Below are 26,208 nucleotides of genomic sequence, written 5' to 3'. Positions count from 1 at the left end.
AAATAGTTATATTTTCAACACGAAGAAACTCCTTTTCGAGCCCTGAAGAAGAATTGTTACAATCTAAGAACAATATCGTTTATAACAAAATGTTGATACCACGGCCATAGCGAAAAGAAAAACCAGAGGGGGGAGGGGATCCACAACTCCCAAATTTCGAAAAAATGAAAGCCTAGGAATTAGTTACTACTATAGTATATTAATTTTCTTACTGAGCTATCCAAAGATTGGCTGAATGCTTGTGCCCGTTAGGGTATGCACAAACAAAAATAAATTTTGATAATTATAAAAATAATAATGGAAATTATTCTAATTTGGACCTAGCTCCTTGGTCTTCCACCATATCCACCATGTATAGGAATATTCAATACAAATGAAAGGAAACAACACTTAAATAATATTGTGCTTATTGTTTTCTACTATTACACAACACAACAAAAAAATATTTTTTGAATGTTTCCTACACTAAATTAGTCAATTTCTACTAATTTTGGGGTGATAAAAACGAAAATAACAATGAAAAATTTTTATTAGCTCTGGTTTTTGAGATACACAGTACTTAATCTTAAAGAGTAGTTATACTATATGTGAAAAGTGAAAGTACATAAAACAATATTGTTATGTTTCTTTTAGAATATTTTAAGTACAAAATTAATAAAAAAAAAACATTATTCTTAGTGTTTTGACAAATAAAAGAAGTTTGTACCACCAAATTTCAATTAAGTCCATCCGATTCATTGTAAGATCGCTGTCGTTTAGCTTGTCTTTTATAAAACACTTCTGGAGCATCCCTACACACAGACCAGCAGTAGTCTGCAAGCATTGCTTCATTCCAACGGCCCTGATATCTCTGTTCCATTAAGGCAATGTCTTGATGGAATCTTTCTCCATGTTCGTCACTCACAGCTCCACAGTTTTGTGGGAAGAAATTAAGATGAGAGTGAAGAAAATGAATTTTTAAGGACATGTTGCATCCAAGTTGGTGGTAAGCTTGAAGAAGCTCTTTAACCAATGCTGTGAAGTTATCATCTCTTTTGTTACCTAAAAACCCATGTACAACCCCCTTAAAGGCTTCCCAGGCTCTTTTTTCATTTCCTGTTAAAATCATGTCAAAAGCAGGATCATTTACGATTTCACGGATTTGAGGCCCAATAAAGATGCCTTCCTTGACTTTAGCATCACTCAACCTGGGAAACTTTGCTCTCAAGTACTTAAAAGCTTGTCCTTCCTGGTCCATGGCCTTCACAAAGTTTTTCATTAGTCCCAACTTAATATGTAATGGGGGAAGGAGAACATCCTTCCCACATCCTGTCCCACAGACACAAAAAACAACAGTACTTGGTGAACCCTAATTGCATTCCTAGGAGTATAGCAATGACTTTCAGATCACCACAGATGTGCCACTTGTGTTGTTCATATTTGATTGATTGGAGAAGTGTTTTCATATTTATATACGTTTCCTTCATGTGAACTGCATGACCTATAGGAATAGAGGGTAGCTGATTTCCATTATGCAGAAGTACAGCTTTTAAGCTTAGTTTTGAAGAGTCTATAAACAGTCTCCATTCAGATGGAGTGTGATCCAAATTCAAGCAGTCCATCAAACCATTAACATCAGAACAAACGACGAGGTTTTCTTTTTTCTCAAAAAAAGGAAGCAAATCTTTTTGACGCTGTCTGTACTGAGATATTTTCACATCATGTTTTAGAAGATTCCACTGTTGTAGTCTTGACCCTAACAGCTCAGCCTTTTCCTTAGACAAGCGAAGATCTCTTATAAGGTCACTCAACTCTGCTTGACTAATTCTGTGCGGATCACTAGACCTATCGCTTACCTCAAAATCAGGGTCATAGGATGTAGAAGGATGGGTTGCTCCTTCTAAACAGTCTTCATCACCTTCCTCTAAAATTTCATAGTTTTGGGGTGGAGAAGGGACTGGCAAATTGTCTGAGTGTGGTACAGGCCGAAGAATATACATATATATAATATAATGATACTATATCTTGAAAACAAGAGCTAATATATAATTTTTATGGTCACTTTCGGTTTTAACACGTGGAAATACATTAAAATCATTTAACTTCAACCCCGAAACAAAAACTTTGTTGTGTTGTGTTATTTTTTCTATCTTCACGGCCCGAAATTTCCCAACTTTTCTAAGTCGAAAAAACAGCGAAAAATTGGGAATTTCGTCACTTAAAAATTTGTGGACTGTTCTCTTACTTGGAAGAAACTGAACTTTTGTGAAGTATTCAAACAACTCAGAATTTCAAAGTATGGGATCTCCAAGTTATGCATGTTGGGAAATCCCGACCTTCTCCTGGTTCTTTCCCTTTTCTTATTACCTCTTCTTTTCTTTTCTCCCATTTTTATATTTTCATTTTTATTCATTTTTTACAATTTTTTTTTTCAATCTTCACGGCCCAAAATTTCCCAACTTTTTCCCAAGTCGAAAAAGCAGGGGGGAAGGCTCCCCCCCATCCCCACCATGGCGACGGCCCTGGTTGATACGTCTAGTGGCTTTGGGATCTGGGACTATTAGTATTTTGACTTTTTCTAAATTTTTACACTTTTTTGCAAAGTTTCAGTATTTTCATTGCCAAAAACTAACGATTCAACAATCTGTTAGTGATAGGAGGTGCACCTACTTCATCTACTAATGATAAATGAAATATAATCTAAGATGGTGCATATACTGATAATTATAGGTTAGGTATATTTTATGATATTGCTCAAGCTACTTCGTTTTATCAAGTGATATGCAAGGTCGAAATTAGCCTAACTATAATAGTGACATGTAACATTGAACGTACATTTAGTACGTTGAAAATGTATCACGACGTGGAATCAGTCAATGATGGGAGACGAAAAATAGAAGGGGCTACTTAATTCATTGACAATGTCATGAACAATTAAGGGCAACAATCTACACACCTTGAGTTTTTACTTGAACACTGACTTGAAAAAAATATTTCTTAATGTTTCTCTGCATATGATATGAAGAAGCAAGTACATTCTTGCTTCCTTTGCCAGCACCCGTTGCGTCTACAAATAATACTTACCGCTACTTCCTGGAAGGCGTGAAAGTCAAGTCATCACTATGAATCTATTACAGTTTTTGAAAGTAGGAAGAACAGAAATACTTGAGAAACTCACCTTCTTCTGTCCACCTGTTCATCCTTGTACTTCGTTCTGATTTCATCCAAGTTCGATATGAGTTGGTTGAAGGTATCTCTATCGATAACAAGCGTTGAAACTCCTTCAGGATCATCCACTATGACGTTGGCCGTTCTCAAGTCATCGCTGTTGAAAAATAACCCGTGAATAAAAGTTTTTAACGCAAAATCGATTGGATCTCACCCTTGCAGCGCCTTTTCCCCGAAGAAATCTCCTTTCGAGAGGTGCCTGATGAATTTCTCTTCGTTGGAATCCGGCATCCTCATAGTGACTTTGACCCTTCCTTTGCTGATGATGAAGAAGGTGTCACCTCGAGCGCCTTGCCTGATGATGTAGTCTCCATTGGCGTATACCGTTTCCTCCAAAACGTCGGAAATTTTGATCAGGGTATCTTCAGGGAGGGTTTTGAATATTGGAACACTGAAAATAGATGAAAGAGTGAATTTCGTCTGATATGACAGATCAAGGAACGTTTTGGTGTTTTGTTATGGATATTATTCAACCCAGATGTTTTTATACGTTTTCAATGGTTTTAACAGCTTCGATAGTTTAATTGGTACATTGAAGGAAAAAGAATATATTTTTAATCTTCTTTGGATCACTGCTGCAAAGAAAAATGTAGTTATCAACTTTTTCACTTCCCCCAATTGTTTAAAACATTTTTTTTCTGTGACGGGAAAAAGTTTGACATTTTATCTCTGACAGGTAACAAAATGTCACTTTTCATGAAATTATTTTTTCCCGGTCCCTGTGAAAAAACTGAGTACTCTTTTCACAGTATATATATATATATATATATATATATATATATATATATATATATATATATATATATATATATATATATATACACACATCGGAAAAGTCTAGGGATATTTTTAAAAATGGCAATAATTTTTTCGCTTTAGGGAAAAAAAAGTTGACGAGTGATTATTAAACAAATGTAACTTACAACAAAATTTAAAATGGTCAAAAATACTGAGTGCGCATATAAGCAAAACTAAAAAAAAATATGGCTCTTCTTTGGCACCCCGAAAAAAAATCATAATACAAAAAAAATTGGAATCAGTACAAAGTTTGGCCTCCACGCTGGTTTATTACGGCCCTACATCTATCGTGCATCGACAAAATGAGATTGTCAATGTCTTGTTGAGGTACATTTGCCCATTCAGCGATTAAAAGCTCTCTCAATTGAAACGTTATGTGAATGTTCCCCATATGCGGAGTAATTCTTCGTTGAAGCATGTCCCACACATGCTCGATGGGATTCAGGTCCGGTGATTGTGCTGGCCATGGCAATACATCAACTCCTTCGTTGGTGAGCCAGTCAGTCACTAGACGCGCGACATATGGACGAGCATTATCGTGCATTAGGTGGAAGTTTTCACCAACAGCACCAGCAAACGGACGGACGATAGGTAGAAGAATGGTGTCGAGGTACTGTCGAGCTGTGAGGGAGCGATTTGGCGGTTCTGCCGCCGATCATGATTCCGCCCCATAGCATTACTGTACCATCTCTGTATGTGTGGACTTCCTGAACGTGTCTCAAACGTTCATTATTTCCAGGTCGTCTCCACAGTCTTACTCGACGAGAATCTGGATGAAATCCAAATCTGGATTCGTCTGTAAACAAAACTGTGGCCCAATCATTTGCATCCCAGTTTTGATGTTCTTGACACCACTCTAATCTTCTACCGCGATTGCCTCTCGACAAAGGTGGACATCTAAGTGGCCTTCTGTTGTGGAGATCTGCTTCATGCAGTCGATTTCTGACAGTATCACGACCAATGGTTACCTGGTGCGTCTGCTGCAACACGTTAACCAACTTAGGTGCTGTGATTGTCGGTTGTCTTCTTGCGGTTAAGACCAAAAATCGGTCTTGAACTGCAATTGTAGCGCGTCCTCGCCCTGGATGTTGTTCGGCTGGACTGCCAGTTTCACGGAAACGCCGCCACAATCGACTGATAACACTTTGGGAGACCCCCAAACGAAGAGTTACATCATTTTGTCGCATGCCACCTTGAAGAAGCCCTACAGCTCTATTCATCTCAGCCAATGGTAAGTGATGGCGTTCCATGTTAAAGCACAATATTTCCAGTTTAATTGCTGAGCAAGAACTGCATAGAATGTACAAACTCGACACTTTCAGATTATTCATTTTAGCCGAAAACCTACAGTTTGTAAAAAACTTGATAAAAGATTAGTTACCGTTTTTGCAGGCTTTGTTCAACCCATAGAAATCTACAGGGTGGTCGAGTGTACCAATTTAATCGAAATTAAACGACCTCATGCATTTATTTTTATGATATTTAGTATGTTATAAAAATATCCCTAGACTTTTCCGATGTGTATATATATATATATATATATATATATATATATATATGTATATGTATATATATATATATATATATATATATATATATATATATATATATATATATATATATATATATATATATATATATATATATATACTTACAAATCACGGATTTGAGAAGTATAAATAAATTTAAGCAAGACATCGAAAACATTTCAATAGATTTAGAACCATGTAGTGGTAGTGATTATTTGAACCAAACGGAATTATATGTGGTGGTTGTATGTTTGAAAAAATATGTTTTTTTTGTTAACCAGCTATCGCTCCCCTACGAACGACAACTCTCAGAAGTCATAACTTGTGCGAGCAAAGGACTAACGAGGTCTTACCTTTCAACGTGTGATTCCTAACACGGGTTGGACGATAACAAGTGAAAATCGAGCAACCTGGGGCTTGAACTATCGACTCACACATAGGCCGATTGACTGAGTGAACAAAGCACCCACGTCGAACCGACCGGCTACCGTCGAACCCGTATGCTAGTAGATTCATATAAATTTTGATTTTTTTTTGACATCATTTCATTCTATGTTGTTTGTGTACAAGCTGTGATAGTCAGAATATCTTTAAAAAAAGATTATTATTATTATTAAACTGATGTTGGGATGGGTATCTGTATCTGTAGAGTAGAGAGGGTGTAGAGAGTGTAGGCCCACAGCACTTAGGCCACATGTGACCCATTGTACATCCTCCCGTGGAGTTGTCCTCCTAGGTCATCGTCCATCCTGTCCTTTCCAGGAAGGTGGACAGGTCACTGGAAAACATCTCCATTATATCGGCAGGTGTAGGCCAAGACTCGCCAAACACACTCTTGCATCCTTTGATATCATCCCATCTCTTTAGGGATTGAGCATGGGTGTGACGTTTGGCTAGTTCCGCAATTGTCGAAGTCATCAGGCCGTAGGTGCCACTGGGTCCTGAAATTCTTAGTTCAGCCGCTTACTTGGCTAAAGAATCGGCAATGCGATTACCTTAATTTCTGTCGTGTCCTTTAACCCACCTCAGGATAATGTTATTATCTACTGAGGCTTTAGCTAAATCTTGGTGACACTCTAGTACTATTCCTGAGGGGTAACACGTTGTCTGTTTAGAGCTAATAGGGCTTGTCTGCCATCAGTGCAGATTGTTATGTTTCTGCCCGAAATTCGTTTCCTGGTAATTTCTTTTGTGGCGATTGAGATACCAGCCAGTTCTGTTGGAACCACGCTGGTATTTTTCCCATTCCCCACTTAATCCTGAGGCTAAGTGATCTGGAGTACACTCCATATCTTGAGCCTTATTTGGTTTTTTGAGCCTTCTGTATATATGCGTATTGTATTTGCAGCATCTGACTCTGTGTTGTTTTATTTGTATTTTGTAGGGTTTATTGAACACAAACCTGAGTTCAATTGCATAACTGGTTGCCTGCAGCAGAGGTTGCGCAGTGAGCGCTACTCGCCATAGGCTCAGCCTCAGTTGACCCATTCCTACTTCGAGGTTTACACCAGCCGTGCGCAATCGTAACATGACCATTAACGCAATCTCCTTAACGTACAGGTCCAGAGGTGTCAGACTAGTAATCAATTCCATTGCCGCGGTTGGTGTTGTTCTCATGGCTCCTGTGATGTTCAAACAAGCCAGTCGCTGTATTTGATATAATTTTTGGATAGCCGTTGCTTGTAGAACTTTCGTCCCCGTGCAATGGCTCCGTACGTTAACATAGGTCTTATTATGTAGATCCAGGTGACTACACGGGGTGATAGACCCCATGCGCCTCCCACTGTTCTCCGGCATTGTTCATAAGCCACATAATATGCTCTTTTCGCTCTACTCTGTAGGTGAGAGTTCCATGTTAGCTTCTTGTTGAGAATAGTACCAAGGTGTTTCCATCTTCAGAGAAGTTTAGTTTGCTTTTGAAGATTTCGGGAGGTTTTAAGCCCGATAAACTTCTTTTCCTGGTGAAAAAGACCATCTCAGTCTTCTTGGGATTGATCAACAGTGAGTGTTCTTTACACCATGATTCTATTAATTTGAGCCCATCTTGCTCTCTACCGCACAGTGTGTTCAAAAATTTGCCGGTCTGCATGATAACTATATCATCTGCATATGCAATTGTGTACAATCCATTATTGTTGAGGTGATTAATGGGGGTATCCAGAACTATGTTCCAAAGAAGGGGTGATAAGACCCCTCCCTGTGGACATCTCCTCATGACCAGTTCTCTCTTTGTGATGTCTTCTACATTGATACTTATTGCTCTACAAGAGAGCATCTTGAGTATCCATTCTCCTACTACCAGGGGTACATTCCAGGAGTGTAGTTGCTGGGTAATTGTTAGAGAGGTTGTTTCATCAAACGCTCCCTCGATATCTATGAATATACCCAGGGTGGATTCTTTGTTGTCCAATATCTCTCAATTCTGCCAACCACATGGTGAAGGGCCGAATCAGTAGACCTTCCCGGAGTATATGCATGCTGATTCATGAAGTGGATTGTGAACTAGTATTTCATCTCTTATGTACCGCTCACATAGCCTCTCCGTAGTTTTTAAAAAGAACGATGTGAGATTAATTAGTCGGAATGCTTTTGGTAATGTGTAGTCTCTCCTACCTGGTTTGGGTATAAATACTACTTGTATTTATCCACTTACTGGGAATATACCTCAGAGCTTTGATAAGTTTTTTTATAATTCCATTTATGCACTGTTTGATTTCATTTTTTATTGTTGTAGATATTTTCGAAAAAGGAAATAATAAAAAAACAAAAATGTATCGATTATTTACACGTTCAGCAATACTAGCGTACAAAATATTTTTTTGCTGACGAATTCAAATGAATAAAGGAAGATACAATTGTTTTCTTCGATAACAAAATAAAAGAATAAAAAATCCACTACAATCCACAATAAATAAAATTTGGTAAAAACTCAGCAAAGAAATTTCGTACAACCCCAGTCACTTAACGCTAAGTAAACGCAGCAACCGGATTTGAAAAAACGATTTTGCGAATTGTTGAACTAAGCGACCCCTTTAGCTCCCTCTGAATCTGAGTGCAATCAATTATCCAAACAAGAGCGAATGAATGCAAACAATGACTGTTTTGTCATCTTTTACTTATAGAAGAAATGGATCCCATATAAAATGATGTGTTTTATATCATATTTTACCAATGGGCATGTATAATCATTAGTCGCATTAGCTGGAATTTTAATTTTCTATTATTTCATGAAATGCAGTGATTTCTATAATTGAAGAATTTCTGAAAATAAATACTACATACGATCATATTCTTGAAAAAAAAGACAAAAAGCCTTTTCCTAACTTTCGAACATCAACGTCAACAACACGACTTATATACTAAAATCAATCAGGAAAAACAGTACCTATATTGTGTTATGCTGGTTAAATTAGATACCAATAGAATTTCTAAATTGATGTATATTATTACTACAACAGATTATCTTACCTCTTCAAGAAGTCTGTATATTCTGCTTGCCTGATGAGTCCGGTCCTCATCATAATGGTCTGGAAACATTGTCTCTCGATGGCCCATAATTTACAGTCGGTGTGAGCTTTGATAGTGGCAGTTCTCTGGCAATTGTAAAGTATGGCTAATTCTCCCAAAACTTTACCGGCATCTAGGATACTTAGGAACTTGTTCTCTCTCGAAACCTCGACTCTACCCTCTGAAACAAAAAAGTTTCTATTGAACCAGAACTTCTTCATTTTGATGTTGGTTGTCAGATGCATCTGGTTGACAGTTAATTCATTGTGACACGGAGACAATCGAATATACTTTTCAGTGAGTTAGAGCTTCTTAGGTTTGTTATGGTAAGTGTTCAGTTCACGAAAAAAAAAACACGTCTTCATCTGAGATTAACACTCATCCTAAAAAATAGGTTTGGCTTAAGGGTAGTACTTATAATTTAATAATATGTTATACTCAGCTCAACAAATCACCTATTATTAAATTTCTATTCCCGATTTTGGACGGCCGATTTTGTACCGGTCGTCCAAATTCCAATAGTGAACCACATGTGAGAACGGGTTTTTTACCGACCATTCCAGTCTCGAATGCTCGGTGAAATTGTAGTTACTACGCATTAACTTCGTTTTGGTAGTGCGTGCTAATTACGACAACAAAGCAAATGATTGTTTGACCGATAAAAATCCGGTGAGTGTGCAAGCACCCGCTACCAATAAAATATCGGCCGATTTTATACTGGCCGTCCAAAATCGGTGTGTGTGCAACTAGCGTAACGCTAATTGCACACACACTTGCAACTGATTGACCGATAAAAATCCGGTGAATGTGCAAGCACCCGCTACCAATAAAATATCGGCCGATTTTATACTGGCCGTCCAAAATCGGTGTGTGTGCAATTAGCGTAACGCTAATTGCACACACACTTGCAACTGATTGTTTGACCGATGAACATCCGGTGTGTGTGCAGGCACCCGCTACCAATAAAATATCGGCCGATTTTATACTGGCCGTCCAAAATCAGTGTGTGCAACTAGCGTAAGCGGTGACGCGATGTCGAAGCCGATCCGAACTTGCTTCCTACATTCTTACACATTTTTTATTTTCATTAGGTTTTAGAGATTGGACAGGTTCGTAGATATCGGGGGATATCGATATTGTCGAGTGGCGAGAGTTTTGTGAATAATTATGGAAGAGTGCAGTGGTTAAGGTTTTGCCGAAAAAAAGTAATATTATCTACTGAGTTTAGAGACTTGCGTGGAATCAATATTTTGCCAGCATTATCAAAAGTTTTAGAAAAGGCAATGGAATTGCAGTTAAGAGAATATCTTGAGAGAAACTCATTGGTGCCAAATATACAGCCTGAATTCAGGAATGGTCATAGTTGTACAGCTGCACTCCTACATATTAGTGATGACATAATGAGAGCAACGGATCAGGGTAAGTGTACGATATTGGTTCTCCTCGATTTCAGCAGAGCATTCGATACCTTGAATCATAAACTCTTACTAAATATCTTACATTATATGGGGTTATCTGATAACGCTGTCAAACTTATGGGCAATTATCTGGAAGGTAGAAAGCAGCACGTTTGGTTAGATTCTCAAGTGTCGAATGATCTAGAACTGAAGGCAGGAGTACCACAAGGATCAGTTTTAGGTCCATTGCTCTTTACTATTTACTCGTCAACCTTGCTGAGAAAATTTGAAACCTGTAATGTACATCTTTATGCGGACGGCACTCAATTTTATCACAGTTTTCATCCAGAAGATGTCAAAGAAGCCTGTGGAATCATAGACTCTGATATTAGACACTTTATTGAACTAGCAACTTCACACTCGCTATTTATTAACACAGAAAAATCTAAAGTTATCATTTTCGGGCCAAAAATCAATAGGAGTAAAATCATCAATTCAGTTGAAATTCACATAAATGCAGATACACTTCATGTTGTTGATGAAGCCAGAAACCTTGGTGTTTTATTTGATTCTCATATGAGGTTTGAAAAACACCAACAAACTCATTCAACGAGCCTATGCCTCCCTCAAACTGATATATGGTAATAGACACTGCCTATCAATTGAATTTAAAAAAATGTTGTGTGAGACAAAAAATTCAGAAAGTCCAGAATTCTTGTTTGAGACTTATATACGGAATAAGAAGAAGAAACAGAATATCTCACAACCTCAAGGAAGTTGGATGGCTAAATATGAAGAATAGGAGAAAACTACATGCTTCCTGCCTCTATCATGAGATTCTCTTATATAAAATCCCTTTGTATCTACATAGCAAAGTGACGTTCCGAACCGATGTTCATAATATTAACATCAGATTTAAAGGCTCTTTAACACCTCCCATTTTCACAACTCAGTTATTCGAACGCTCTTTCAGTTACCAGATAGCTAATCAATGCGATTCCTGGACTTTTAAAAAAACTGCCACCCTCTCAGTTTAAAATCAAATTGAAATTACATCTTCTTCAAAATCAATAACATGATGAACGTTTCACCATTCCGCTTTTCTATCTTCTTCTATTTTTTTTCCTCTTTGAGCGATTCCTGACCAATAATAGTTTGCTTAGTTTTGTATCATCGCCAGTCACTGATCTTTATTCATGTATTCATATAATTATGTTGATGCTATAGGTACTTCTTTAATACCCATGCAGATACTTTTTTAGGTTAAGTGGAAGAACACTTTAGCAGTTATTTGCATAGCTGCGAAAATTGATCTTTGCCTGTTACTATAACTTCATATATGTAGTTAAAACTTGATATTGTTATTTTTTTTGTGCAGTTGTAGTAATAAAGACGATTATTATTATTAATTGTTAAACAATTAAAGTTTGGAATCACTTTTATGAAGATTTATAGGTAAGTGAAGGATATTAATACAGTATTAGAATACTCCTGTTTATCCACGTACCACTGTCCTGAAATGCATGCGCCCTCATCATACCGTCTACTATTGCTTCGATTTGTGAGATCCAAAATGTAAAAGTACCTATATAGTTATGTTGTTCAATATAGAATACCAAAGAATACTATGTATTATAATGACTCGTTATAGGGGATTTGAATCACTTCAGAACAGCAACTTTTAACTTATAGGTAGATAGTATTTTATAGAGTTCTTGAAAAATACCTATTAAAATAAAACTCACGAAACATTCACATTTTTCAAAAATATTCAGAGCTCAACTTAGTGGTGCCATTTTTCGAGGCGTAAAGCGGGTGCTGTTTTAAATTTTTTCATCTCTGGTTTGGTCAATGCGTCAACTCGTTATCCGATGTATTGTATATGTTTATCATAAGCATATACATTGCAGGTATATTAATTGTTTGCTCCTTTTCAGAAAACAAAATTGATTTGAAAAACAACAAAAACTTGGCCGAAGATATGATAAAAGAATTAATACCGTGTATAGTTACTTCACGATGTTTCGATGACTAGTCAGTCATCACACGAAGACGATTGTGGATACTAACAATCGAAATGTTCAAATCAGATTTTTTTTTGCCTAGAAACAAGACCGTAATCATGCATCAGCCACCGTATTCACCAGATTTAGCCCATGTGATTTTTTCCTGTTCCCAAAAATGAAGATACCCATAAGAGAGATGGAGTTTTGCGACGAATCAGGAGATAACCGAATCGCTGAAAAAGCTCAACAACATACCAAAAGTGTATATAAGAACTGATTCGAGGATTGGCAAAAACTACTTTGAAGGTAACAAAATGAAAATTGATAAATAAATACATGTTTATCGAGAAAGAATAAAAAGTCACCTTTTTCTTTAAAGAGGCAGCCTAATTGTTCCTTCAAGATCTACAATTTACTATACATTGTATTCAAAAAACACTTTGTGAGATTTTCACTAAACATTTTTACAAAAACGCAATACGTGTTGCGCAACGCAACGTCTCACAATAAAGTGTTTTTTGAATACGTTAGTTATGGATTTTCATCAAGTATCGGCCAACTTCATCATTTACTATATACCATCAAATTGTGTATTTTTAACTCGGACTGAAGATATTTTTCGCGAGATATCGGTACGAGGCGTTATTTTTCCTTTATGTTCAATAAAGTGTCTAGTCTTGGCGGATACGCTCAATTGACGTGCCTCCTTAACATTTCCGGGTACGTCCCTATTAACTAGGATTTGTGAACTTCCGTTCTGCAGTCTGAACAAACACAAAACAAACATTCGGACTGAAAAGTATAGTTTGGCCTGAATCACTTCTTTGTTTTTTATACATAGATGAAAGTTATTAAAACGATTATTAATCTATTGGAAACACTTTTTCCTTGTCAGGACAAGAATACTGTCTCTCGACGAGGGTTTCGCTACCAAGTGAGCATCATCAGGAGATGTTGATTTACCTAAATGATTAACTCAGATTACATTACAAGATTACTAGTCATAGAGGAGCTGGATTTAATTTTGGACATTTGTGAAATGATAAAATACTTTACTCTGTGTCCTAATAGTGAATATTGATAAATTCTCATTCTGAATGAAAAACGCCAGCAGAGTGCTCAAAAACAATAATGTAAATTATTGTAAATTTGTTATGATTTGGTATGGACAGGTTTTCTATACTTTACCAGCTCCACCCTATTTTTTTAAACAAAAGATTTTGTAAGCTTTCGGCTATTTCATATCTGCAGGGTAATTCATTGGAAATGCTTGTTAAAACTAGTAAGAGAGAGTACGACGTGTTTGAGAACCTGAGAGTCTTGGGTCTTCAAAGGGAATTGGTATAGCGAAGGAGAAATAACGCCAAAATGACTCCAGCTAGACTGGTCAAGGAAAAAGCTTTACTTCCCTATGTTGAAAAAATTACAGACCAGATTGGAAGAATCTCAGAGAAATACGATGTGAAACCAATATTTAGGCCAAAAAAACCATCACACAAAGTCTAAGGTCAGCTAAGGGCCCTGGCTAACCTAGCAACACCTAGGATATTCCGGATTCCTTTTAACTGCAAGTAGGTCTACATTGGAACCACGAAAAGAAATGTGAGAATAGTCGAAGTAAACGAAATTGTGAACATTTAAAGTTGGCGGCACTCTCAAAGGCCAAAAAACCAATACATAGAAATGAACCGGCTGCGAAATAGTTCACGTGGACTGCAGAATTGGCGGTTTGTATTGTATACTTTCTACTAATCGAGTTTTATGATTGGCTGAAGAGTCATGAAATTAAATTTGAAGTCATATTCAGTTCAGGAACTGATCGCGATTTGAGTGTTGAAATTCGATATTGGTGCAGTTATAATGACTTAAAATTTGTGTTATCTGTTTAAAATATGGCGTCTTTGGACAAGTACTAATAGTAATAACGAGTCTGATAAAAACGCAGACTTTTTCCAGTGTAGTGATTCCAATAGCGATGGTGAACAATGCGAGAAAGAGATACCAGTGAATAAGATTCGAAAGCATTGGAACATTGAAACACAGAGAGTATGTTTCAATGTATATAAGAATCTACATCTAAAGTTTGGTTTCGCGGTAAACAAACTATTACAAGCAACATCAGATTTGACCGAAATTCCTTTCTCAACTGTACGTAAAATAGTCAAGAATAAACTTATGAACGCAAGACGCGATTTGATATGGGATTACCAAAACCTTTAGATGTTCATCTAATAAAATCATTAAAAAAAACAATATGCGACTGTTACGAAAGCAATGAGATAAATACTTCCGGCCATAATGTGAGCTGTTGTGACAAAACTCTTCAGAATTGGATAAAGAAACTAAGATTTAGATTCAAAATAATAAACAAACGTCAAGCAGTAATGGAAAGCAAAAGAATAGTGGAATTGAGTAACACATACTTAGAACAAATAACTAAATATAGACAAGAACAACGGCAAATTTTCTATTTGGACGAAACTTGGTATGACACTCACGACACAGTTACGAAAGGGTGAACTGATGGTTCCATAATGTGTACGCCTAACATGCCTGCAAACAAAGGTTCGCAACTAAGCATTGTACATTGCGGAGGAAGTAAAGGATGGGTTCTGAATTCTTAGAAGTTATGGGAAAAAAAATTTGAGGACTGCAATGTTGACTATCATAAGAACATGGAAGCTAATATTTTCGGGGAATGGTTTGAAAACACATTGATCCCAAATTTGGATGCGAATAGTGCAAAAGTTCTTAACAACGCTTTCTATTTTTCGCGGCAGCTCATCAAAGCACCGAATAGAAATGAAATATTGAAGTTCATTAATGGATACAAATTTGTATTTTCAAGATTACTATACCAAAAACTAACTACTTGAACTTTTACAGTCAAAAACATTTGAAAAAGTGTATGCCCTTGAGAGTATAGCTGAAAAGTATAGACACACCATACTAAGACTATCCCCCTATTTTTGTGTTTTCAATCACATCGAGTTGATTTGGGGAAAATTGAAACAAAGTATCAGGCGTAAAAATAATTTTCCAAAATTTGATAAGGAAGTAATCTGTTTCAAAATCTGTTTTTCCGTTAATCAGAACTAATTAAAGAAGAAGTATCTAATATTACCGAAAAACACTGCCAGAAAAGGATTAAAAGAAGTAATTTTAGTTGAAAAAGACTATATGGAGATTGGACACTTTCATAATAATGGTACAAATAAAATCATTATTCATTTAAATGGCAACAATGATAGTGAACAGAGAATACGGAAGAGAAATTATCAGAAGCTTTAGTGAAGTGGTTTTGAAGCGATCGATTGTATATGTGTATATATATATATATATATATATACATATATATATATATATATATATATATATATATATATATATATATATATATATATATATATATATATATATATATTTGTATGAAATGTCGACTCGGATAATTCGACAAATCAACTGTAGCTGAACATGTTCTCAACAAAAGACGTACTCACATTATCCCATTCGAAGATACATTAATACTACCCAAGAGTATATGGAGAGGCAATAGAAATTCAAAAACACAGGGGTAATGTCACTAGAGAATAAGAGGCAATGAACATCAATAAAATTTGGCTAGCTGCCTTTCAGATACACAAACAAGGTCAGGTAATCGAATTGAGAGAAACCAAGCCCCGCCCACTAATAATAATATAAAACGAGCATTGCAGTTAACGTGTTCGGAACGGAAACAACTGAAGCACCGACTCAAGCACTGCGACCGTTCCCACATACTTTTTGATAATGTCTACCGTAGTAGTGTACGAAACGTCAGGCATAAAAACTGCAGACCACGGCTAAAAATCCGAAAAATAGAAATTATCTCCGGTCGTAAAAGTTTGCATTCTTTTATCTCATGGAGTGCCTGATTTATGCAAGTCAGTTGTGCAGGTTTGTGATAAATTAGAAAGTATTGAAAATTTTATTCGAAAGTAAAAACAATTTCGGGTGGTTGAAAAAACCTATTAATTATTAATATTAGTATTCCATATTTTCGTTACTCACCGTATACATACAACTATAAAACGTCTTTAGAGATTTTTTGTCTCATAATACATTTTTCACTTTTCAACCGATGCAATTATATAAGTATATGGAACAGTTACCTGAAAATGATTTATTATTCTGCAGCTCAAGGTATAATAGACTATAGAGATATTTACGCTAGAAATATTTTACGAGTTTCGGAACTGAAAAATCAAAAATATTAATAAACACTTATCCAATAGTCCGGTGTCTATAAAGTCATCCATTCAATAGTGGAACAAACACGGCAAGCAATGGAGCCACCACTGAGTTCAAAAGTGTCACCAACTCATTAGAAAAACATAGTATGTAATAATCAAATAATCAACATTCTTAACATTCTGACCCCTCGATTCAATGACAGCTGAATTACTTTCTCTAAATAAAAAACACCACGCTTTCTTACATCGAATCAGAGTGAAACAACATCCTAATTTTACATAAACGTTGACCTTCGACATCCGATAGGAAGTAAGTACATCCAGTCCATATATAACCGCCAGATTGCGTGAAAGCCTCTACGACCTCTGACTTGTTATAATGGTTAATATACATAACTGAGTATAACACATTAGTTGTTATATAAGAAGTTTATAATCAAATAATACGAGGGTTGCCTTTTATATTTCGGGATTAGAGAACAAAAACAAATATTAATCATCGAAAATAACTTTATTGTTTTTCAAAATATTCCCCATGAAGATCTATACACTTTTGCATGCGTTTGAACCAATTGTCGAAGCACTTTTGCCACTCTCATTGAGGTATCTCCAAAACACGCATTCTTAATGCAGCAACCGCTTCTTCAGGTGTCGAAAAACTTCGACCTCTCAATTTGTTTTTTTACGTGCGGGAGTAAAAAGAAGTCATTCGGTGCCAAGTCAGTATTATACGGCGGATGACTCATCAAATCGATGTTTTGGGTGATCAAAATGCAGTTGTTTGAGCCGATGTGTGAGAGCTCGCATTGTCGTGGTGAAGAGTGATCCGTCTTCGGCGGTTGGTTTTCCTGATTTCTTGGAAGACAAATGGCAAACAAATGGTTGTGTACCACTCAGAATTGACTGTTCTGCGTTGTTCTAGTGGTACGGTTGGGACATGTCCGGTTTTTCCGAAAAAACAGGCGACCATTTGCTTGGAAGTGCATCGTGCTCGAGCAACTTTTTTTGGATTTGGCTCTTCTTGATTCATCACCTGTCACGATGTCATAGACGTGTTTCGAAGCACCGCGATCGTATTTTTTGAGCATTTCCTTCGATCAATCGACACGAGCCTTTTTTTGAGCGATTGACAAATTGTGTGGGATCCAACGCGAACAAATTGTTTTGACAGTTGAATGTTTATGCAATATTAAATGTATCCTGGTCCCACTAATATCTAAGGTTGTCTCAATCTCACGATAGGTCACATGACGATCTTGCAATATCAGTTCGTGTACAGCATCAATGGTTTTCGGAACAACAACTGATTTTGGACGACCTTCACGAAATTCGTCTTGGAGTAAACTACGACCACGATGCAATTCACCATACCATCGATAAAAACTGGTCCTTGATGGAGCTTCATCGCCAAAAAGTGAATTAAGTTCATCCATGCACTGTTGCTGAGTTAATCCACGTCGAAAGTTGTAAAAAATAATCGCACGAAAATGTTCACGATTCAATTCCATTTCTGGGCCGAGATGAATTTTTAAGTTACTGTAAATAACACAAATGCACATAAAAGGCAACCTATCGTATTATTAATAAATATCTTTAAGGAAAATAAGGTTTTTGGCTTTCTACTTCTCCAATAGTTCAAAATAAACTCTGCACCAAGATGTGTAAATCATGCATTTTCAATTTCATATGAACATTGAATTTTACGAAAATCAGTTTTTCTCATTCAGTTTGCACCTTAAACATTCGTTATGGTATTGAATCAGATATCAATCACGGAAACGCTACACAATATAACATACAGGGCGTTCCAACGAAAACTTGACCTCACCTGTAAGTCAGAAACGGACGTATAATCGAAAATTTCAAAGAAGTCGTCAATTTTTATTTCTAGAGGGACTATTTCTGATAGTTTCTGATAGTTCATACCCGTAACTTAACCCCCCCGTGGTCAGCAACTACCCCCCTATTTTTTTCAATGGCATAGGGGGTCGAGTGATACATCAGTTGAGAGGTCTTTTGTCCCTCTATCACTTCTGTAATTTTTTTCGAAATTGGTTCATTCACTGAGAAATTGAATGTTGAACGTTTTATTTCAGAAAAAAACAAAAAATTTGCTTCCGCTCATTGCATTGAGGAAATCGACAAAAGTAATATCAATCAACGGATAAAGTGTTCAAAATGACCTCCATCTAGTTCCATACAAGATGTCCGTAGTCAGAAATCGGCATTCCCGAACAATTCTCTGTCGCAGGTCTTCTAGATTTGTAGAATTTATTTAATTAGTTGTAAACGCCTTTAAATGTACGACAGTGTTATTTTCTTCGGCACTGGTAGTTTTTGTTGATTCTAGTTGTCGCAGAACAAAAAGTAGATAGTTGGCCACTGTCACTTCTTCACGAATTGTTATTCAACCTACTGCAACCTATTATCGAAATAATGAATGTTCTAAAGCTGCAGCAAGAATTTATAATACGCATCATCCAGACCACAACGTGAGCCATCAAAATGCTAAACAGACCTGAATGACAACTAATCTGACAAATGTAGCTTCAACAAGATGGCTCTATATTAGGAAACTTCCAACGTGAAAAAAAATCAAAAATAAATATAGTTTAAAAAAACTAAAATACACGCTTTTAAAGAACATCGAAGTAAAAAGTTGAAAATACTTTTTTTTTAATGAGCTTAAAACAATAACGAACGAAAAATACTAGTATTATTGTAAAAAAAGCGACGGGAGCTTGATATACAAAAAATATGGCACAAAGCATCCACGCTTTTTTCACAATAATACTAGTATTTTTCGTTCGTTGCTTTTAGCTTATTAAAAAAAATATTTTTAACTTTTCAGTTCGATGTTTTTTAAAAGCGTGTTTTTTAGTTTTTTAAACAATATTTATTTTTCATTTTTTAGTTTCGTATGATGTAGAAGCGTGTTTTTTTAGTTTTTTTAAACTATATTTATTTTATCTGAACTTTGGGATCAATCAGCCGTATACTGTTTAGAAAAATGACCGTTGATATTTTCCGATTCCGGAGAGAAAGCTTGAAAATCAGCTATCAAGTTCAAGAAAGACAGCAGGCGCGCAAAGGAGGGTTACAAATAAGGCAGCAGGCGTGCGTGTTAATAAAAAAAAAACACTTTTTTCAAATGAAGAAATACATGTAAAGTGAGTTCGAATTATATCAAGGAGATTACGTATAGTGCCATCTGTCCGCGAATAGATCAAGCAATAATGTCGATAATTCTGTGAAATACAGATCCCGAGCATTCAAACGGGAATAAATATGAAATGAAAAGAAGAGTTATAGTAGGGGAGCCCACAATGCAAAATGGGAATTTACTCGAGCGTCATAGAGACATATCAGGTTGCAAAGCTTAGATGATAAGAAGAAAAAAATGTTATATAATATATACCTTTTTATCGGTGGCAGAAGCGGCTATAAATTCTTAAATATGTAAAAAAATACTGTTGCATGGACATACTCGAGCGCGTCAGATATTGATAGCATCAATGTCCTAAGTATTTTTGATAATGTTCGTATGGTAATCTGATCGTTTGCATGATGCAGGTGGTTGTAGGTTGTAGGTTTAAAAGTGAAAAAGAAAAAAAAATATCGAGCGCGTCAGATTTTCGAAGGGGGTGTTGAGTGCAACAAAAAAAACTTCTCATTCAATAATCTGACGATTTCGATCTGACGCAAACTCGCGGCAATTATTATAATGTGCAAAACAAATTCGCCATTTTTAAATACTCAAGTGCATCAGATTAAGATATATATCGTCCATCTTCATGTTCTAGATGTGCTGTCTCATAATCTGACGATTATCTAGAGGGATTCGCCTAATCTGACAAAAAAAATTTTGACTTAATTAATTGAAAAGTTCAGGAAATAGCATGCAAATAAATAAGTGTATGTTTTTCAAGTAAAATACTTGTATTTTTGGGAAAATAATGTTAAAAAAATGCTCAAAAAATTTAATTTTTCATAATCAATTGATTAATCAGTCATCATCTTCATCACGAACGAATCTCTGTGATCAGCTGTGATGGCGTCATGGCAACATAATTCAGAGTGGGGACGGAGAGAGAAATAGATAGAGAAAAAGTGAATAAGGAATAGAAACTCGGAGAGGGAAATATAGGTATCACACAGCTGCACGCATTAAACTTTATCGACGAATTTTTGTTATTTCGGCTTGCGGAAATCGTCAGAATATATATTTTTCGTTATCCTTGAATTATTTCCTTCAAAATAAAAAAAAATTAGCTACGCCCGAGAATGTCGAAATGACGTTATTTTTTTACAACTTTGTTGCCCTCCCCTTTCTTTACGTCACTCTTAAACCGTCAGATTACTAGAATATACACTTTTTAGCATGTAATTAACTCACCCTACCTTAATCTTTTATCCTTCACGGGCGGCCTTATATATGGGGCTCATATTTGGTGGAGGTACTTTACCGGGTGCAAGGTATCCCTCTGTATATTAATCTGCCGCGCTTTAGTAAATCCCGAAATCCTCGCTTGGGCTCCCTTATTATTACAAACAAACAAACATACATACATACAGGCGAAGCTAATAAAAGCGTGTTAATTAAAATTAAAAAAATTACACAACTTAATTTTGTATTTATCATACTTTTTTTCAGCGTATGATGCACAAATTGATGCCGCGTGTGCCCCACGTGTATGAAATCCGTCAAGAGAAAAATGTACTTAGCCGCTATAAAATGCAGTAGGTATCACACGAGAGGAAACATCCATATAACCTAATGCACTTTTCTTGTTCTCGGGTACTTCGGAATGCCACATGCCTGATCCACGGCATCAAAAGCCGATTATCGGCTGTGATCAATTTCTCTTTTTTATTTAACGTTTAATAGAAAAGTTCGGCAAGGAGAAATTAGCAATTTTCAAGTCCTGGTAGCGTGCGTTGAATAAACTATGCGTTGACCTATGCCATCTGCTTTCTACAATCTCTGCAAAACAATTGCTTGACCGCACAATCGATGATACCGTGTCGTAATTCGCCTTATGAATGAATCGATATGATAGTAAAACAATCAAGGAAAGTGAAAATAACTTTCAACAAATCAGATAAGTGTGGGTATAAGCAATTTACGTTACATATAATTGAATTTGCATTAGCGATGCTGCAATTGCCATTCAATTGAACTGAGAACATTTCAAGAGAAAGTTTCATCTTTAATATTGAAAAAATAATAGAAATGCAGTTAAGATCACTTCCTTTCATCATTGTAAATCGTGAAACAAAGACTCCTACGCCTTGCAGGAACTTTCAAACACAAAGATGGACGGGTTCACTTGAGTTCAATTTTCCGTCTTCATCTAAATCACTCGATAGTTGACAAATCAATATGAAATAAAATATTGAAAATTATGCCGAAAACTGTATTTTCCTGTTACATATACTTTTCAACATTTAACTTTTTTTCGCACCAATCTATTGAATCGAGGTAGGCTCGAATTCAATCCCTATAAATGTAAATAGAAAAAATAATCGCTTCTGTCGGTAACGTCTCGATCGAGAAATAATGTTTTAATTAACTTAGCAAGCTGAAAAAACACCAAGTTGCAAAATCCCTCGGGGTCAATGTAAATTGAATCGTTTATAATTTCACAAATGTAGATGGTAGGAAAATTAAATAATCAGTTTTATCCACTGTAATCGCATTTATATTAATCGAGTATGGCATTTCGTGTGCGTTATAGCGAAGCAGAAATAATTTTATTCGACAGGATAACGAATATTTTAATTAAATTCAGTAATTTATAACGTTGCTGCTTTATACGAGTATACGAACAGATGTAATGATAATAAACTGATGAAACTATACATCACACAATGTATTGTTATTTACTTCATGACGACGGAATTGGTTACTTCGAATGTTCTGGACAGACCCATTTATCAGATTAGTTTCAACTTCGCTGAACTTTGAAACGAAACATTTCATTATAAGTTCTCATTACCAGAATTCTTTTTTCATGTACGTTTTCGAAAGTCCTCTCATGTTCATACACTCTCTTTGACAGTCATCTATAGGTCTGACCTATAGATGACTGTCATGTTCGGTACGATATAGTAAGATCAATGAATCTTTAGAAATGCGTCATCAATTTTTGCATCTGAAATAAGTTTGCGATGTAACGTATAAGATGGAGTTGGCTGATGCTTGATGAAAATCCATAGGTATGCATGTAACATTTTGTGATATTTTAGGTTAGGTTAGTTAGGACATTTTCACTGAACCATGCTGACATTGACATACTACTTGGTGGTGGCTTACAGAATGAATAAGAATTTCAGCAAATTTATTCAAATAGATTAGCAATAAATAAGTTCACTTGTGGTTCTTGTCCGAAAATGTATATTGGACAAACGGGAAGAATCTTTTTCCAAAGAATAACGGAACATAAGTAGGGAGCTAATGACTGAATGCGACGACTACTTACACATTTTCAAACCATCTTTTGGCAGAATAGCATGAGCTTAGTTACGACAATGACGTATCGCATTTGGAAGAAAAAGGTTTGAAACTCAAACTTTTCGGAATGCTTGGGAATTATTGAACTTAAGGATTCTGAAACTTTACGGAATGACAAAAAGGAATCGAATTTTTTTCCTTTATTGAATCTGTCTTTCAAGGACAAAACGCAAGCACAACAGGAAAATTCTTACGGCATTCTAAGAGCGGTGCCTGTGTGAAAGTAGCGATTCACATTGGATTTGAATCGTTAGAGAATAAATCCATTTGGAAAAATATTTATTCCACATACACTCAGTTCTCCAAATGAAAGAGTTCTTGAACAGTGAAGTTCGATGTGTACTGAGTAGAACCTCAAAATGACGAGCAGTCATGTCTTGCATTTCTAATATGTAACGCTCTTGGTGGAATCAAATGTGCCAAGTCACTTGAACACCTCCCGTGAAAAAATCGAGCTTTAGGGTATGCTTAGGGGCGGAGCTCCATACATGAGAACAATACTCCAAAGAAGGTCTGATCTGATCTTTATATCAAAAGTTGCTGAGATGTGTACAGTTTTCTGGTTCGGAACAGTGTTCTAAGCTTTTGAGAAGCATCCTTTGCAATTACAGCGACATGATTGTGCCAAGACATATTGGTGTCCATTTCAACCCTCACCAAACATTTCGAAGCAGAAAGAGGAATTGTCTATCCTAACATTATCATATCCGGTTCAGAGACATTTATCTTTTTGAGAAAAACCGATCCCTGGGTATTTATGGCATTGAAATGAACCTGGTTACTTTCATCCCAATTCGAAATCACTTCCAGGTCCTCATAAGGATATACAACCTCCTGCTGCCGGTGAAGATGTGCATCCGCTGCCGATGTCCTGGAGTGACGAGACAAGTGTGCTGTCATCAGCAAAGCAATATATTGGATTCTTGGTTTTTTCCAATAACTCGTTGATATAGTATCATTTGACATTAAAGTATATATCAGTATATAAAGAGAGTTGGAGACAATATGGATCCCTGGGAAGCACCAGCGTTAATGGTAAAAGTATCCGAGAGATATCCATCGACGGCCACCTGCAGGAAGCGTCCTTTCAGGAAGCTGGAGTGCCATACACAAAAATGTTCTGACAAGCCATAGCATCGAAGTTTGGCCAGCAAACTCCCATTCTACACACGGTCAAAGGCCTTAGAAATGTAATGAATGTCAAATGGTTTGTTGCCAAGTGTACGTGGAATACAAGTTTGCCGTAGCTGAAGAGATTTCTGGATTTTCAAAAGTGGATTTGGGCTCATCCAGGTCAATAGTTTTGTTGAAGTTGTTGATGACTATGAAAAAACTAACGGAATTCAACGGAACTTTTTTTTTGTGATACCGGCAAGTCGATTTTGGTTTTCAATAAATAGTGTAATAGACTGTTGGATTTTGTGATGAGAGCGTCCAAGAAAGAGAGTGGATTATTATTTTTGATCTACCCTATAAAGTTTTTGTCAAATTAGATGGAATACATGTAGAATATTGTTTGTGGTTTTGTCATCGGCAAAACGTCAAGAAATAATTCGAATAGACGACGGTCTGAAAAACCCCGAATCAACAACAGTTTCAAAAGATGGCCGCGAAAGCCTTAACCATCATATGCCGAATATAACACATAACCATATAACAAATCCGCCATCTACATATCCAACCTAACACGCAGACCTGAGGTCAAATGTCTCAATGGATCTGATTTCTAAATCTCTTATGTATGGGTTAACAAGACTGGGAAAGGAAATAGAGCCCATGTGAGCACCGACGAGTATGGGTAAGAATTGGTAATTTCTCTTTGAATATAACCCGTAAACATGCCATGCCTCAAAATTGACATAAAAAATACCAAGACCACTGCCTTAGTAAAAACTCTCCCTACTGAAGTGATAGCGATGCTATTGATATTAATAGTTCCTGGCTGCCTTGACAAACGTAAAGAATCACTAAGATTTCCCATTTCACGAGCGAGAGCTTCTCAACTCTCCAACTCCTGATCCAATAACTGAACCTAAAATAAAAGTTTGGTGGTGCAGCCACCTCCTCAAGTCATCTCCTCATCTCCTCAAGAGTCATCTCCTCAAGAGCGGGGTACCTTATAAAACCGCCTTGCACCAAATTTTTGAGCGGCGTACGCCGAGTCTGTCTCAGGTGAAGGAATAAACCCCCCACGAGAAGGTTAGCAAACGTTTGCGCTCAAGTGATGATTCACCAAAACCAGAGGCGAAAAAGTCCTGCACGGTTGAATCTAAGGCATCGTCAGGTGTAGCTGACGTGCAAAAACCCTCATATGGTAAGGTTGTCGCAGGTATCAAGGTGGGAATCTTGCACCTTGACCATCCGACTACCTCATTAACGATGAAACAGCAGAGCATATACTTTGTGCCTGCCCCGCTGGGGACCGAATCAGGTTTTTACGGTTCGGCATAGCCGTACTCTCACCATCTGACCTGGAAGACCACTCACCATACAAACTAATCGGCTTCATTAAGAAGCTGGGTTTATTTGGCCGAGTGTGAATAGGTGTGAGCCACAATAAACCCCTATGGGTTGCGGTGGAGGGTCGAATAGACCCTCTCACTTTGGACCTAACCCAACCTAAGATTTCCCATATCACGGGTCTTCCAACATGAACTTCCAAACTTTAACAATTGATACCGGTCATTTTATTGAAGCTACATCTGTCAAATTAGTTGTCATTTATTCAATCTGTTTTTCAAATCACTAAGGACGGATATAGCATTCAACAACACGTGAAAATAATAACATTGTTTTATCAAATGGGTGTTTTGTTTGGGTCCACTGGTTCAGTAAACGATCGACCAACACCAGTACGTGTATGAAACGCGAGATCTGCCGAAAACATCGCCGCTGTCTGTGAGAGTGTGCAGGCGAATCCGAGACAGTCGATTTCGCGTCGCTTACAAAAACTGGCTTTTCGCATGACTCCATGTCATGGTTTGTGGCTTATTCGCATAAGGCAGAACTCTTAGCCGC

The 26,208-nt window shown here is 36.6% G+C and overlaps 1 protein-coding gene across 6 annotated transcripts in view; it reads right to left on the bottom strand.

The window, feature by feature from the left end:
- The window catches only part of LOC111509749 (cGMP-dependent protein kinase for), a 509,933-nt gene that overhangs the window by 8,644 nt on the left and 475,081 nt on the right, over nt 1-26,208 (bottom strand). For all 6 annotated transcript variants that reach the window (XM_074175926.1, XM_074175924.1, XM_074175925.1 and 3 more), the window contains 3 exons: nt 9,003-9,222; nt 3,362-3,598; nt 3,158-3,304 (listed from right to left, as the gene is read on the bottom strand). In XM_074175926.1, coding sequence (XP_074032027.1) covers nt 3,158-3,304; nt 3,362-3,598; nt 9,003-9,222 — 604 coding nt within the window. The remainder of the gene's footprint in view (nt 1-3,157; nt 3,305-3,361; nt 3,599-9,002; nt 9,223-26,208) is intronic.

This window comes from Leptinotarsa decemlineata, unplaced genomic scaffold (genome assembly GCF_025532065.1).
Source record: "Leptinotarsa decemlineata unplaced genomic scaffold, Ldec_3_MD MMD2_tig00001393_RagTag_RagTag, whole genome shotgun sequence".
In the NCBI taxonomy this organism is placed as follows: Eukaryota; Metazoa; Arthropoda; class Insecta; order Coleoptera; family Chrysomelidae; genus Leptinotarsa; species Leptinotarsa decemlineata.
Note: the sequence above shows the minus strand (reverse complement) of the source record. Positions and strands in the feature narration are given on the sequence as shown.